The 17,112-nt window shown below is 44.0% G+C and overlaps 1 protein-coding gene across 1 annotated transcript in view; it reads left to right on the top strand.

Moving 5' to 3' along the window:
- si:ch211-257p13.3 (kinesin-like protein KIFC3) overlaps positions 1–17,112 on the top strand; it is a 34,963-nt gene that overhangs the window by 4,346 nt on the left and 13,505 nt on the right. The window contains exons 2-12 of the mRNA XM_056602271.1: positions 3,325–5,186; positions 5,296–5,461; positions 5,745–5,841; positions 5,968–6,119; positions 6,271–6,529; positions 8,527–8,699; positions 13,178–13,243; positions 13,482–13,619; positions 13,806–14,003; positions 14,280–14,453; positions 14,888–15,035. Of these exons, the coding sequence (XP_056458246.1) occupies positions 5,375–5,461; positions 5,745–5,841; positions 5,968–6,119; positions 6,271–6,529; positions 8,527–8,699; positions 13,178–13,243; positions 13,482–13,619; positions 13,806–14,003; positions 14,280–14,453; positions 14,888–15,035 (1,492 nt within the window). The 5' untranslated portion in view covers positions 3,325–5,186; positions 5,296–5,374. The remainder of the gene's footprint in view (positions 1–3,324; positions 5,187–5,295; positions 5,462–5,744; positions 5,842–5,967; positions 6,120–6,270; positions 6,530–8,526; positions 8,700–13,177; positions 13,244–13,481; positions 13,620–13,805; positions 14,004–14,279; positions 14,454–14,887; positions 15,036–17,112) is intronic.

Raw genomic sequence — 17,112 nt, 5'->3', positions numbered from 1 at the left:
AATATATATTGAACAATCCAATATCCTGGCCTGTGGTGGCCTCTCTCGATGGCGAGGCTGTGCTCACTGAGTCTGTACATAGTAAAGGATTTCCTTAGTTTTGGATCAGTCACAGTTAAATGTGCTTTCTAGGGTAGGCTACCAAGATGTTGTCAAAATTAATATGAGTAAATAACATAATGCATAAATGTATTACATTTAACTATTTAACTATTACGTAAGTGCTCTCGTAGTTCATTATCGTGAATGTTGTTGCGTACATGGGTCGTGTTGTGTTCGTCTTAAAACTTACAACCTAAAATATGCCATCGCTTTCTGTGATAAGTTGCTCAACTTGTGATGTTTTGGGGCCGTATTCACAAAGCATTTTATCTTACCGCTAGGAGTGCTCCTAACTCGCGCTAAAACATTTTACGTAGGAGTTTTTTCTAAAAAGTTATTCACAAAGCCGCTGAGACCTACTCTTACTAAGGATGAATCACGAACTAAGAGTGACGCGCCGTTGCTATGGATTATGTCAATTCTCGTGCACGAGTTTAGAAGCGGTCAGTTCGGTGATTGGTTGTTCAGACGAGCCCACTAAATCACAGAAAAACAAGGAAATAGCCTAGGCTAGAAATGAATTCCTATTAAGTAGTTATAGTGCCGTTAGCAGAATACATGCATGATGACAATTTTGTGCACACCAAGATAATGACGTTGTAGCCTGCACGTTCGAGAGAGAGAGAGAGAGAGAGAGAGAGAAAGCAAACAATAAAAATAGGTAAAATTGAAAAATTGAAAGAAAATAAATGTTATGAACTACACAAATGTGTGTAAACTGATTTGTGCCAGGGTGTTTACTTAAAATGTGTATTCACAAAGTGATCCCTAAATCCCAGTCCACTCGGTTCCACACGGCCAAATTCATTGTCATGTTAATCGCCATCATCATCATCGTGGTCATCGTCCTCTTCATCGTCGTCATCATCATCATTATCGTCTGGCTGTAGAATGTCCCTCCGCTTGCAGAGGTTGTGTAGAATGCACATACAGTGATGACTGTGCTTGCCCTCTCTGGGGTGAGCGTATTTAGCCGTGGAGGACATGAAACCGACGTTTCATCCCAATTCCTCTCTCCACAACATTTCGTGTATGTTTGTGTGCTCTAACATATATGGAGGAAAACAGTAAACAATAATAAATATGGATTCAACAAATAAAAGGCGTCAAAGAGCCAATACGATGTGTTATACGCATAGGACTAAGCGTAATCTGCGTAATCACTTACATGTTATACTTTAACTGTGCTCCCGGTTGTGGATTGAGGTAGGGTGTCAAGAGCCACGTCTTGCAGGGATAGCCACTGTCACCCAGCAAGTGACACCCAACTCCTACATGGTGCCTCTCAAAAAGCTGCCTCAGACGGCTCTCCATTAAAATGCGCGAATCATGGTTAGCTCCAGGCCACTTTGCAACAACATCCAGTAGGCTATGTTAAAATTTGCATCAAAAACAACCTGCGTGTTGATGGAATGCACTTTCTACCTATTGACAAACACTATTTTTATGTGCGTCTCGTCAATAGCACCGACCACACCGGGCATACCTGCAATTGCCATGAAGTTGGCTTTGATCCTCCTGTGTCATTGTTGAATGTCCAAAGGAAACCGGATAAACTGTTGAATGATATGTGGTCTAGAGAGCGTGTTGATAGTTTGGTTTATGGCACGGCTGACTGATGGTTGCGATATTCCTAAATCGTCGGCATTGCAAAGTTGTATTCTCCCTGTTGCTAAATAGTGTAGTGTTGCCAAACATTTTATTTCGGGACTAATCGGATTATTCCTGTTTGTTGGGGATGTTATTGCATCCCGCAGTAACTCCACAACAAGTTTAATACCCTCACGATTTAGCCTATATCTCTTCATTAAAACAGTCTTCCATTGTCTCCAGCCATTTTACGATGCTTTGTGAATAGGTCTTACTGAGTTAGGAGTCCTCTTGAGGACTTTTAAGCTCTCCTAGACTTAGGTGCTACTTTTAGGCCTAAAATACTTTGTGAATTGCTCTTAGTGAAAAAAGTTAGGAGTCCTAAATGTAAGTGTGACACGCCCATTATTTTTAGGAGTTACTCCTAAATTCGCCAGTTAGGACCTACTTTTATCCCTAAAATCCTTTGTGAATACGGCCCCTGATATAATATAAACACTAATTTAGTCTAATATTGTCAGAAGGAAGAGCGCCTCGAACTAAATTAAAGTATGGGGCGTTGACAATAAGCGAATGCGCGTTCACGCGAAGGGGGGGTTGTAATATGCGGGGGGTCGAGATTCAGCACAACACCGGCTTGGCAGCGTAAAAAGACCTATAGCCTACATCATCCTGCCCAACAATATGGGCTAGACCAAGCTCTCCTAATCGGGTCAGCAATAGCCGTGTGTCAATGCCTAGCCTCTGCGTTTGAATGATAATGAATGAATGGAACGTTGCATTTTTAATGTCTACAAATATTCTAGACTAGAGAATGCGCGCCAATCAATGAAACATGCGCAATCAGAAAAGTCGGCTCTCTTTGCTGCGCAAAGCATGTTTCAGAAATCAGCACCTTTTTGATTTTGTAATATGGAAGGGGGGAAAATGCCGTGAAAAAATGTGCGCACAGTGGATTCAGGATTAGGATCAATAAAATGTCGGCCTGGGCCTAATCAATTGTGTTTTAATATCTTTAGCATTCAAATTATTGCAGTCTATTATTTTCATAGGCTACTCTGCTGTTGGCCTTGATGGGGAGATATTTTAACCATTTCAGCACCTACGAACGTCGTGAGTGGGCGTTCATGTTAAGAGGAGTTTCGGGAAACGCTCCAAAGAAATTCACGATGGTTCGCAAGATCCATCGTGATACGAGCGAAGATCCATCGTTATCGGGAAACGAGGCCCAGGTCTCCCGCCGGAGCACCCAGAGTTTTCTAGAATATTTACAGAACACGGCCAAAGGCTGTGTGCGCCTCGCCATTGCGATACATCCACTGTAAACAGAGCGCATTGTGACAGCAAGCTGCTCAGGGCGACGCCCCCCTCCTCCTTGACCCGCCTCTCTCCTCCTCATTTGCATTAAAGCTACAGACACCGAAACGGCGCGTTTGGGGAAAGCTCAATGCGCGACTGCCTCGTAGTGGCTGTAATTCTGCACCACGGCTGAATTTCAGGAACGTCTTCAAATACTCTGTTTGGGGCCCACTAATATCTATATTAAAGCATCCATAAAGTAGCATGCCATGGGACATTTAACCATCCACTGACATTCCAGTAAGTAATAATGCCTATTATCTCTTCCTCCAGGACCACAGAGCGCCATCCGTAGCTTTCTTTCTCCTTGGGTTCTCTGCAATACAATGTACCCTGAGTCCATTCTGCGTGCATCTGGCCTACCTCCAACACGAGATGGAGTGGGCCAGTGAGATTCTGGTGTCCTCCCTGATTGCTTTTGACTTCTTATGGCTCAGCGAAGACTGCAACACGGCTCACATTCTGTTGTGTGGCTCCTGTCTTTTCCTCGGACTCAGTGATTGTCTGTCAGCAGATACACTCAATTTGATGACTCACTGCCTGGGCCTCTCGTCACTTTCCTGCAGTATGACTGTGTGTCTGTTTTCTAGTAATGGGTGGGGGACCATTGGCAGTTTGGCCCTCAGCCTCCCCTCGCTGGTGGGCCTCAGGGTTGGAGTCCAGTTTCTGAGTCCTCTCCTCTCCCCAGTGGCCAGTGAGGGACTGGTTAAGTTGATTTTAAAAGGATCATTATCGTTAGGGTGCTGGGCCACCAGGCGAGGCCTAGACCATTTCCTGCTGGAGGTGAGGATCTGGGACTGACTTGGAATCATCTGATAAATCCACACAATCTATCATCACTGTTACCTGGAGATTACATGCTTACATGTTTAGAGCTCCAAGGAACCAAAGTTAACATTTCTGATTTGTCTAACTTTTATGTAACTAACTTGTAAGTATCTCAGGGTCGGAAAGCTCACATTTCCCCCCAAAACCAAATATCCCCAGTACAGTAGGACTGGATGTCAGCTATTCTGTCACCAGAGGAGTTTATGAAAAGAAGTGTTGCATCTCGAAGAAGTGCAATACACTTTATGCCATTTACGTTTACATTACACTTTAACAACTTCACAACTGTTGCAGATAACTTTATGCCAAAAGAGGATTCTGGTCGCATACTACATACTCCTTTATGTATACGTGTTCTGTTTGACTTGGTATGTTTGCCATGGTATGATTTGAGAAGTCACTTTAGCGGCAGATGGCCACTGACAAACTCAATAAAGCTGTTTCTCTTGATGTTGGTTTCTTTCCCAATGTCAATACAGTCAGAATGACGCCACAGCGGCTGTAACTAATTTGGTAACTCTCAGGTTCAAATACAATATATATTTATATTCATCCTTGCATTTCAGTTGAGAAAACACAGATCTTGGGGATCAGTTCTGTACCTGCCTCCCTCACTACACTACAGTATACAAGCGCCCATATCTCAATGCCCATCTCTGAACAGCAACATACACAAACCTAAGCACTTGGCTAACTCTCCGTAATGTAAGTTTTGCAGTTATTCATTAAATAAAACAAAAAATGTAATGCTATTTTGTTAACAAAATAGATGAAACCTGTCGGTGTCTGTTGAAGCACGAATGATGATCTTTTAATAAATGAATGTCATTCTTGCATACATCTTTGCAGCTTGTGTAATCAACGCTATGTATGTGTCTATGGCATTCAAATGATCTTGGCCTAAATCCATCTTGCTCTTTTGTGTTTTTTGTGCTTATAATCATCTGATAAATAAATATATAGCCTTCTGGCTCTATGTAATCGGAAGCAGGTTCACCCTCTGACCACATCTGCTGCTGTTGCTGGGGTTCACTGTTCACTGAGGCTTCACCGCCACTGCAGAGGAACAGGGATCTGCCACTGAGCATGCCCAGTGCAATCTGGAGCCTGTAGATCCAGTGCACGTGCAGGGGAGGAGGAGGAGATTAGACCGTGGGGATCTCTGTTGGAGCTCTGAGGTGGAAGGATGCACGTTGGAGGCAACATAGACACACAGGGATATGAAGGACACATTGACGGACTGGTTGATGTATTCCTCGGATAAATTTGAAGATATTTGAAGGGTAACCTTTGTTCGTAGAGAGACGGTGAGATCAGAAAAAAAAAACTGATGTTATTAGTCACACCATACCTTCTAGTTCTTATTTCGGTGCAGTAACTATCGCAGAAATGATTGTCCTGCCTCTATCTGTGCAGTGCAGGTAGTGGTGAGACTGTCATTGTTCTGGCTCAGGAGTTTGGTCATCGACAGCGACTCCGGGACAGCTTGGAGAGAATGTATGCCTTCTACTCCCTGTTAGTGTACATCTTCTACACGGTATTCAAGAAGGAGGATGATGAGGAGGAGGAAGGTGCCTTAGAGGTAAGTGTAGACACATTTAACATGTCTTGTGTCTGGGGTTCTTGTTGGAGTGGGAGCTCCAATTCCATTCAATTTTATTTCTATGTACCCGTAACTGTTAAAAACAAAATGGTCTTTAAAGAGGCAGCCTGTCTTTATCATGCATTCATACAATATTGGATTGGGTATTGCTAGGGTATTGCTGCATGTGTGTGCTGCGTGTTTCTGCTGTGTTGTGGGATTTTCAGTGTGAAGGTAAATATTTTCATCATGTATCACTGTCTCGCGCTCATGCCATGAGCAGGAGCCAGCACATGTTTCCATGGAAACAGTCAGTAGGAGGAGAGATGGCCACGCCCCCAAGAAGAAGAAACAGGCTTGTGCTAGGCTTAGCGATTCCAGTGAGTGCTCCACTACTGTTGTATTTACTCTCCGAATTAGTATGGTCAATTTGTCTGGTAAAATATAACATACACTTTCAAATTCAAATTCCTCGCATAGATTATGAATTATGATTTTCTGCTCAGGCAGCGACAGCGATCGGCTGTCTCCAAGTGAAGACGATGAGGAAGCTGCTCTAGACATCCCAGCATGCACTCCTCTTGCTGCCTTTATGTCTTTCAAGCAAGAGTCTGAGAAGAGGAGGGTGTCACAAGTGCAAGTAGACACAACAGCGAAGGTGTCAAGCCAGTAGAAACAATCAATGTTACTGTGAATCCCAACACAACAATAGTCATGCATGAATAAACAAAACCCACAAAAAATCTGGTTGAGCTTCACATCCGAGGGAATGTGTATTTATTAAACATGGTCTCCCCTCCCCCGCCCAGATGGCAGAGTCTCCCCTTGTGGCGGTCATGTCCCACCTGATGAGCTTCCTGGAGCAGTACTCCCACTTCCAGCAGCTCCAGCAGCAGGTGGACCAGTACCGGGTTCAGCTGAAGAGGCACCGGGTCCATCACCGCCGGCAGATGAAGGTTCTGCGCGCCTCCTACCGCGAGCGCCTCAACGACAAGAACAGCATCATCTGTAGCCTGGAGGAGGCCGTCAGCCAGCCGCACACACTAAGCCCCCTGACCCCCTCGGAGGGTGAGTGGAGAAAGGAGGGAGGAAGAAGAGAGATAAGAGCTTGAGGTTATGTGTGTGACAATTAAGGAAGGAGGTGGGAGGAAGGGTGTGTGTAGCGAAATGGGGGACGGCTACAGAATAGTAAAGGCTCACGGAGAGTTTATTTACCATGAAGCTGTTGGTGATATTTCGTTGAGGATGAGAGAATACACACTATGAGTAGTAAAAGAGGACATTAAGGGGGAGCCAGAGGAAAAATATGTGCTTCTGTTCAGGAAATCCATGCAGATAAAGCACTGTATTTTTTGCATATGTTATAGCGTTTTAAATCTATAGAAACTGTAGCCTACATTCAGAATCCAAACCAAAGCTTGTAGTTTCTAACTGGTTTGATTTGTTGTTTCTGCATTGGGTTTGGAAAGAGAGAAGCAAATCATTTAAGGGTCATCAGAGCCCTGGAATTAATCTGCCTGAACCAGACTGATTCATGGGGCTGCTGCTCTAAATCAACTCACCTTTTCCATTGACCACACCAATCTATTGAAGGACGCTTTTGTAGTCCTCTGAAGCCTTAGATGTTGGGGGACTTGCCCATTTTACGCCTTTTGAACAGATACAGTGACATGACATCCATTAGCCAATATAAATGCTGCATGCTTTCCAGGTAAGCAGACAGTTGATTGTTTGCTGGTCCATCAAGTGAAGGCCATACTGTTTCTCATCCATGTGAGTAAGATAAAGATAGTTGAGAGGCGCTCGGTTGACCATAAATAAAACATCCACCAGTAGGTTGCTTTGTTCCCCTAGCTTTGCACTTACAAGCTCTGGCACAGCGGCCATGACACGTGCACTAATGTCGCACTATTAATAGCCCTAGTTGCACGTCCTGGTGTTACGGAGGTAAGAGTATGGAATGCTGTGGTTGTTTACTGCGATATGTCTTTGGGATTTAGACAAGATGCAGGGAGTTTCTGGTCAGCATTGAGAACATTTAGCTGCCTTGGATCTATTTTTTGCTTTGTTGAGTAGAATTATCTCAATATATCTTCTAGATTCTATAAATAACATTATGTTTTACTTTTACCTTGTGCAATAAGTCGTGATTTGTACGATTATGCATGCTGATTTCCCTACCACTTTCTCCTGCAAACATGTTTTTCATCTCTGGCCATGAAAAAAAAAAAAAAAGAAGCATCCTCCCCTCCAGCTCACAAGCCATTTAGCATCTCCTTCTATTCCCTGTCTGCTTCCCTCCTGCACCGCATAGACAATGCAAACCTGACATTTGCTGTGGATGAGATTAACATAAAGCCTTTTGTAGACAATCCAATGTGACAGAGCCCAATAAATCAGAGGAGAGGAAACTGATTCCGATTAAATTGAGAGGGTTGCCAAGTCATCTTAAGATTCATATGCAACATGAATGGTAGGGTAGCAAATCATTTCCTCTCCTAAATATAAATTGTGGCCAACCACTTCCATCCTGAAGAATGGATGAAGCTACACCTCCCCACATTTAGGGGGGAGGTTTCCTTACCCCCTAAAGGGAACATGTTTACTTCAGAGGCTTTGAGCAGAGACCATGCCCACTAGGTCTAGTTCTAGGTGGATCTAGGTTGATACAATGCCCACTATGTCTAGAAGGATCTAGGTTGATACCATGCCCACCATGCTGTCATGATATCCCTGCTGACTGATGAGGGCCAGCAGTATAGATCGGGGTTGCCAGGGTAAGGATGAAGGTGGCGATGATGTTGATGATAACGAGGATGAAGGTGGCGATGATGTTGATGATAACGAGGATGAAGGTGGTGATGATGTTGATGATAACGAGGATGAAGGTGGTGATGATGTTGATGATAACGAGGATGAAGGTGGCGATGATGTTGATGATAACGAGGATGAAGGTGGTGATGATGTTGATGATAACGAGGATGAAGGTGGTGATGATGTTGATGATAACGAGGATGATGGTGGTGATGATACAAACTGGGATGTTGTGATGGATTCCTCCCCAGATGAGAGCAGCATTTCTTCAGGTGGTCTTGCGGGGGTCCAAAGCCTGGTGGAGTCTCTGTATGGGCTCCAGGGGGAGAGGAGCAGGCTGAGGGGAGAGCTGCGTCTGATGCACTCCCAGCTGGAGGACAAGGAGCAGGACAGGAACTCACACATCCTGGCCTTCCAGCAGCAGGTGGGTGACATGTTGTCAATATCCTCATTAGGTGAGTGCTGCATGCAGTGCTCAACTATTGTTCTTTATAAGTTTTATTTTTTCTTTCTTCCTTTCCTCTTTATTATTCTCTACAAACTTTGGGACCTATTTTCTTCTTCAATTCTTCACGTAGAGACACCATTCAAATTTTAAAATGTTCAGAATAGCTGGGAATCGCGCGCTTCTTTTCCTTATCTTACCTTCTTAACCACTGCTAGAGTACGATCAGAAAGTAAGAATGAGGGAAACTTTTGATTCAGATCCTCCTTAGTTTTAGCAATCATAATAACGCTCTTCTTAGGATTGAACTTAATGTCATATTGAACTTCGTAGCTAGAGCAAACTTTAAGCAGTTACTGTAGCCCAGCACTATATGGAGACATGATGACCAAATCATCAGCGGATATGGTGGTTGATAAGACTCTCCCACCATACATCCAGTCTTACACTCTTTAAGCTTCTTAGAAAGATCATCCATATAGACATTGAAGAAGACAGGTGACAAGATGCCACCCTGTCTCAACCCATTAGTGGCTTGAAAGGGTGCAGATAAACTACTGCCCCATCTAATTTGCATGGTTTGTTGTGTGTACCAGAACTGCAAAGTCCTTATCAGGTGTGGTGGAACCCCTCGCTCTTGGAGTTTGACAAACAATTTACCATGGTTAATCCTATCAAATGCTTTTGATGCATCTAAGAAGCACATAAAAATAGTAGAGTTCTGTCATCTGTATTTACTTATGACTTCTTTAAGTGCATATATACAATGATCTGTTCCAAGTTTACTTTTAAAACCAAACTGGTTGTCAGTGGTTTCCACTGACAACCAATAATTAATAAATAATTATTTCTAAAACTTTAGACAGTATGCTAGCCAGAGGAATTGGCCTGCAGTTTTCTATACTGGAGATTTTCCCAGTTTTGACTTTGACCACTGGCACTGACAATACAGACAACAATGCGTCAAGAAGTATGCCATGCATTATCAAACCAGTAAAACATAGCAAGCAAGACGGGTATTCTACCACAAGCATGTTTTAGATATTCTGCTGTTATCTTGTCCAGACCACATGCTTTGTTCATAGTCAGTTTCTCAATGGCATAGCACACCTCATCAGGTCTAATAATCCACCCTATCATTAATAAGAACTTTTCCAGCATTAAATTCCTCACTCTTAACACAATTAAAAATGTCTCTATAATGTTTGCTCCAAAGTTCTGCAATATTTTCAGATCCAGTGATCCCAGCAATACTAGACGGCAAGGGCACCTTACTGTTATTTATAACCTTAATTTCTTTCCAGAAATCATTGGCATTATTCTGCTGAAGCTTTTTGGCCATGGAGTTAGCCCTCATAGCCTGCTCGTTTCTTTTAATAAAGCGTACAGCATATCATTGAATCTTGCATTTGCCTGTTTCTCACGCTCACATTCAGGCCCATGTCTTGCTTTCCCTGATAACACCCAGGTTTTAAAAGCTTCTTTGGCCTCTGCATGGAGTTCAGACACATATTCATTCCATCCTGGTCTGACATTATGTTGTTTACCGCTCTTATTGCAGAAAAGCTTACCACTACGAATAAGACAGTTGACAATCTTCTCATATGTTATACACAGATCTTTACAATGATTCTTGTTCTTACAGTTAATGTTATCACATAGGAAAATATCAGAAGCAGGGCTTGAAAACGAAATAATTTTTCAATCGTTCCGCTCCGAACGGAACCGGTATATTTAACGTTTTCGTTCTTGCGTTCCGCCATCAACATATCGTTCCTGAACCGGTTCGGAACGTAAAATAACGTTCGTTCTTAACGTTCTGGCAGTGTCATTGTGCCTAGTCTATTTTTGTCGTCGATAAAAGTGTGACCAGATGTGTCGCTTTGTGCGGGACAGTCCCGCATTTCCATTACTTTGTACACGTCCCGCAAATTGAGACGTTGTCCCGCATTGTTATTAGGGCTGGCCCGAATTATTCGAATATTCAAATACTCGTTGGTAAAATTAGTATTCAAAGCTTAAATCAGTATTCGGAGCTTCGTTGTTTCACGTAGGGCATACGTGACGTTACCAGAGCGACAATTATATTATATTATACTATCATATAAAGAGCTATGGGAGTCGCAAACAGCAACAATCACTTTATCCTCCATGCTGCAGTTCACCCCGGACTGCACTGCACTGAGTTGGCCGGTTGAACGCTTATTGGCTGTTACGTTACACATGTCACTCAGTGGCCATGCTGTTGAACGCCGATTGGCTGTCATCACGCGAATGTCGCGTCAAAGTTTAAATATTTTTAAAGATTGATAGATTGCGGGGAACATAGGACCCTTTTCCCAGAAAAGGGTCCTATGTTCCCCACTTTTCCGAAAAAGGGTCCTATTCTCCCCGGTATGTATGGCCAGGGCCGACGGACTGCGGGGACAAGGGGGACAGTTGTGGGGGGGCCCAAGGCAGAGGGGGGCCCATGAAAAAAAATAAATAAATCCTCCCCCCCCCCGTCAACAATCGCTCCATACCCCACCCCCCCCCCCCCCGTCAACAATCGCTCCATACACCCCCCCCCCCCCGTCAACAACTTAGCGCAGGGGGGTACATCAGTACTTATGCCGCGTTTCCACTGCAGGGTGCGGAACGGATCGGATCGCAAAGGTGCGGTAGGGAGGGGGCGGTATAGCCCAGCTCAGTTCCGAGGTCGCGTTTCCACTGCCGACAGTACCCTTGGTGGTAGGCCGGATGTCGATCGCCGCGGCAGCTACGTAAACATCGTAAACAACGTCTTCCTCCCCAAGAATGCAGACGAACGTCTCCACCTCCTTGTTCGCCCAAGCAAGCTTTTTACGCGACATGTTAATTGTAAAGAATAATACCTCGAGGCTACTGTTTGTTTGTTTTTATCCCCGCGTCACCCGGAAGTGACGATTCTGTCGACCAATCAACGGAGGGGGGGGTGTAGCTAGAATTTCACGGGACCCTTTCAGGCGTCTGGTCTCGTAACCGCAACGGAGGAGTCCCGAGAATGGGGCCGGAACGGGTACGGCAAAGTCCGGGTCACGCCCACTTTTGGCGGTGGAAACGCGACCCGACCCGCACTTTTGCGATCCGATCCATTCCGCACCCTGCAGTGGAAACACGCCATTACAGTATAGGGGCCCAGGATTTGGTGCAACGGCCCTGTGTATGGCTACAGGGGAACATAGGACCCTTTTTGGGAAAAACGGGGAACCTAGGACCCGGGGAACCTAGGACCCGGGGAACCTAGGACCCAAAAGCTATTACATCTTCAACAAAATATGCAGATACTGTAATCGGTTCCAGTGAGTATATAGGGTTTATTAATGTGGTTTTTGATGGTGTGTTTTTCTGGAATGAGTATTCGAATATTCGCTCGGAAAAACCAACGAGTATTCGAAGGCTGAAAAATGGCATTCGGGCCAGCCCTAATTGTTATTGACAGTCAGACTCGATTTTTGAAATAAGTGTTTTATACTCTGGCATTTATCAAATAGCTGTGGGTAGACAGCAGTGAGGGCTGTCATCAGGGAGCGGGCGGGCTGACTGATCATGTCAATGAAACTTGGACGCGGACGCAGGTTAAGGGTACGCCCACCAACAAGAAACAATGCAAAGGCGATATAGTGGACTGGGTTAATTTATCTCACGTTACCTTTGTCGAAGATAGAGCTCAGTGCAACTGTTGCTTCCAAATCGCCTCTCGCCAGGGTGGTGGTGGGAATTTGTGACAACTGAGATAGCGGGCGGCGAAGTTAACGCGGCAACCGGAAATATTTTTATTTTTTCATGAAATAGGCTATGCTTTTGTGAAATTTTATAGGCTATATAGAGAACGAAAAAAAACGTTATTAACCGGTTTGGGGGATTTCAGAATAACGTTTCTGTTCCGGAACAGTTGAAGACCATTTGGTTTTCGTTATTATGGATTGTTGATTATAATTATTATGGATTATTTTGGACAATGAATGATGTCCCAATACTTATGGACCCGACTGTATGTGGCTTTATTAAAAAATATTTTCAACCTCACTTTGTAGTACAGCACTCGCCACAATTTCTGCAGGAAATGCATTTTCTAGTTCTCAATGACCTACAATAACACCCACCTTTCCAAAATCGGATGTTATAATATTGAAAATACATATTCTAATCATATCTTTATAGCGTAACGAAAACATATTTTAATTCTCTGATTTGCTTTATTTTCAATGCCTGAAATGATGGTGGATAGTTTGTATTTTTATACAAAGTAGAGAATATAATAACCTGTTATATTTGCTCATTGTTATCAGATTATTATATTAACCCTAACCCTAATATCATATGCATTGAGCTATAAAACACAGATTCAAAGTGTGAAAGTAAGACTTAAATATTTTCATTAATTAATATGAACATATTAATGTGTCAACATTGTTCGTACCTCTGATTTCTCCCAGATTGACGATCTGAAGGGCGGTATTGAGGAGCGTGAAGAAGAGCTGTCCAGGCTGAGAGCTGCCTCAGTGAGTCTTCAACACTATTGTCCCTCTTCAGCACCATCAGTATTGGATGGGCTCCCCCCCTCAGCTAGTCATCAATAAACCTGCCACAATGCATTTTCTTTTTCTGAGTCCACAGTACTCTGGTAAAGTCTCCAAACGCCGGAGTAGATGAATCAAAGCTTTCTGTTTGTTTATAAATGGGCTTTGCATTAACATTGCATATGCATCTGTACACATTCTCCTTGTTTGACGTCTTCAGGGGGCCACCGACTCTGAGAAGAGAGTGCTGTGTCTCTCGGTGGAAAACGACAGTCTGAAGCAGAGCCTGAGTGTGACGCAAGGCCTCCTGCAGCAGCTGTCTGCCATCCCCTCCCAGTCCAGCAACATGCTCCTGAAGGTGATAACACACACTCAGGAGGTGAACACACTAGCACCACCTGAGTTTACAGATGTGATGTATCCATGTTTTATTATAATTTATGGTATAGCAGCATCACAGTGTTTTTATGATTTTTGTGTTACAAAGTACTATGTATTATCGATACAAAAACCCACACTAAAACAAATGTTTATCCGCTCTCAGGAGAACGAGAGCCTGCGCGTCCGCATCCAGCAGCTGGAGACCAGCCTGCAGGAGCGGGCAGAGCAGCTCTCCCACCTGGAGAGGCAGAGCGAGAAGGGCGAGTGGAGGAGAGGAGAGGAGCTGAGGAAGCGCGAAGATAGAGTGAGGGAGCTTCAGCTGGAGCTGGACAGAGAGCGAGGCAAGGAGCCTTTGGTTAAGGTTAGTCATGATCTGTGCGAACTTTCCAGAGCTTTTTGTGTCTCTATGTTATCCATGAATCCTTGGATGTGTCCCTCTGGCCAGAAAAAACACCTGCAATAATCCCAGTTCCATTAGCATCCTCAATATCAAAATAATCAAACATTATCAGTGTTGCACGCATGCCACTTTTTTCCTATACTGGTTGATCTATATATCATTGTTTTGTTTTGTTTGTTTTATGTGAGTCAGTGTTGATGGACAATAAAGTAATTAAACCTAAACGTTCAAATGTAGTACGTAACCCAGACGGTTGAGGTGGAGTCCCCCTCCTCGGTGAAGCAGCTGTCCAAGGCCAAGCAGAAGAACAAGCTCCTGTCTGAGAAGCTGTCCATTCAGGATCAACGATGCAAACACTTGGAGGAGCAGATCCGAAAGTCTGACGAATACAGCTGTAATCTGCAGCACAAGGTACCAGGAGAGGCCTGAATGTTGTTGTTGTTAACGGGTTTTAACAGAGAACACTGTCACGGTGATTATGCATAGGATTAATGAGCCGGCAGTGGAACTGTTGATGACAAAAAGATTCCCAATATTGAGATTTGTTTTACTTAAATTATCTTTCCAGTTCTTGAAACATCTTATATACCTGTATACTGTAACTGTTCAATCATGTTTTACAATTATTAAATTAGTGCTCAATTAATGTATTTTAGCCTTTAGCTCTTACAAGTAATAATTTCATTACCTTTATAAAAAAAAAGACGATCAACAAAAAGCCCAAAAGGTAGAATTGATCACAAGCATCAATATCATATTAATTGATACCAGGAATGGGTCCATTTATGCATGCATGAAATTAGATATAAATGACTGATGAAGGATTGCCTCCTGGATATTCCCAGATCGCTGCGTACGAGAGGGAGATCAGTGCGCTGAGGCAGGAGCTGCTGACAGAGATCGGCCACCTGGAGGAGAAGAAGGAGGAGGCTGTGAAAGCCGCCTCCTCCTGCTCAACAGAGCACTTCCACAGCCTGCAGGAGCAGTTCTTCAGTGAGTTACTGTGGAATCAGAATAAAAAGGGAAATGGATCATCTTTATTGGTTCATCTTTGTATCTAACGTTAACAGATTAACCTGTAGTATTTAACCACTTACCCATTTTGATAATGTAACAAATCTCTGAGCACATAAAATAATATCATTTTGAATACATCATTTTACAACGTATAACATTCGTTCACCGCAAATGACTCTTAAAATCAGTGCCAACATTTAAATATTTTTTAATCCTTCAGCGAACAAAAGGCAACAGGCTGATTATTATTTAGGGGGCCACTCAATGACATGCAGAAGCGTCATCAACACGCCCACTGAAGTGGTGTGAGAAACACAGACTTTCTACTCCTCATTCACATTTCCTACGGAGAAAATACTACCTCAGGGGTAGTATTATTCAGGAGATTTTCAGGGTACAAATGTCAGGATATGTTGTTAACACACACGGCCCATCTGGGGCCGTATTCACAAAGCATTTTATCTTACCGCTAGGACTGCTCCTAACTCGCGCTAAAACATTTTACGTGGGAGTTTTTTCTTAAAAGTTATCCACAAAGCCGCTGAGACCTACTCTTACTAAGGATTGTCGTATATTCTATTTGAGGAATATTAATTCAGCGCGGACAACTGTGTCTTGACTTTACAGGCACTTTATTAAACTGACATGAAGACGTACGAACCCAGCATCATGTGACCACACACACATAATCCTATTGGTCTACTGTAACGTAACCTGCGTAATACATTAACCCTTAATGTACTGCATTCAGATACACCACATCTCCCTTTTTTACGAACATGTGAAACACATTTTTTTCAAAGTCCATCAAAACCTGTGAAAGAAAACAGGGTTAAACAAATCCTGGTAAACTGATACTCTTTCTAAACATAACATTTTCCAACTTATTTTCTGAAGTAAATATCTCCCCTGTAAAACTGGTACATTGGAAAAACATTTTCTGCTCAGCATGAACATATGACAAAATCTTTTTTTTCACATTGAACATTTTTTTTCCTTTTCTCAGCCACTTATAAGTTCAGTCTAGTGGGCTGTATGATTGCTCTCCCAGACCTGGTTCTGGGAGTGGAAACCCCAGGAGAGGGAACAGGTGACCCCAAAGCAGGTGGAGTGTCACCCTGCTCTAGGACCGGCAGTGGCTCCTGTTGTTGCTGTCCAGCCTCGTCTCGTGACGGAGACTGGAGTGGTATAAGATGCAGGCGGTTGCGTCTTACCACCCCATGTGGCGCATCCACAAGGTAAGATCTCGGCGAGGTGTGACTCTGGATCACAGTCCCTGGTGTTTTTGTGTCAGTCACCCACACCTCCTGACCTGGAGACAGGCTACTGAGTGGCTTTGCACGATGTCGCCTGTTGAAGTTTGCAGCATCTGACGTCCTCTTCTCCCTTTCTTTCTGGAACCAAGTGCTGTGGTCGGGCAGTGCAGGTTGCAGCTCAGAGGAATGTGTCGGCACTGTGGTGCGGAGACGTCGACCCATGAGCAACTGGGCCGGGCTGTATCCATTCTGAAGAGGTGTGGCTCTGTATGCAAGCAGAGCCATGTACGGATCAGTTGCCTTTTTCAGCAGACCCTTTATGGTCTGTACTGCTCGCTCAGCCTCGCCATTGCTTTGTGGGAATTTGGGCCGTTGTCAGACATGAGCACCTCCGGGATGCCGTGTCTGGCGAACATCGATTTCAGATGGTTAATCACATCATTGCATTTTGTGTGTGTCAGCAGGGCAAGTTCGACGTACCTGGAGAGGTAATCAACGACGAGCAGGTACGTTTTTCCCCCCAGTTCAAAGAGATCGGCCCCCAGCTTTTGCCATGGGCGCTCGGGGCAGTCTGACGGCATGAGTGGCTCACTGTGATTGCGGCGCTCTTGCAGACACCTTCTGCATTTGAGCACCATCTCCGTGATTTGATGTCCCAGCCCAGGCCACCACACAGTCTGACGGGCACGTGCTTTGCACTTCACGGCCCCTTGATGGCCCTCGTGCAGTCTGTCTAGCACATCGTTCCGCATTGCTGCTGGAATGGCCAGACGTGTGTCTTTCAGCAACAGTCCATC

Source organism: Gadus chalcogrammus, chromosome 11, assembly GCF_026213295.1.
Source record: "Gadus chalcogrammus isolate NIFS_2021 chromosome 11, NIFS_Gcha_1.0, whole genome shotgun sequence".
Lineage (NCBI taxonomy): Eukaryota > Metazoa > Chordata > Actinopteri > Gadiformes > Gadidae > Gadus > Gadus chalcogrammus.
The sequence above is the reverse complement of the archived record's forward strand: the minus strand, read 5'-3'. Positions and strand labels throughout refer to the sequence as shown.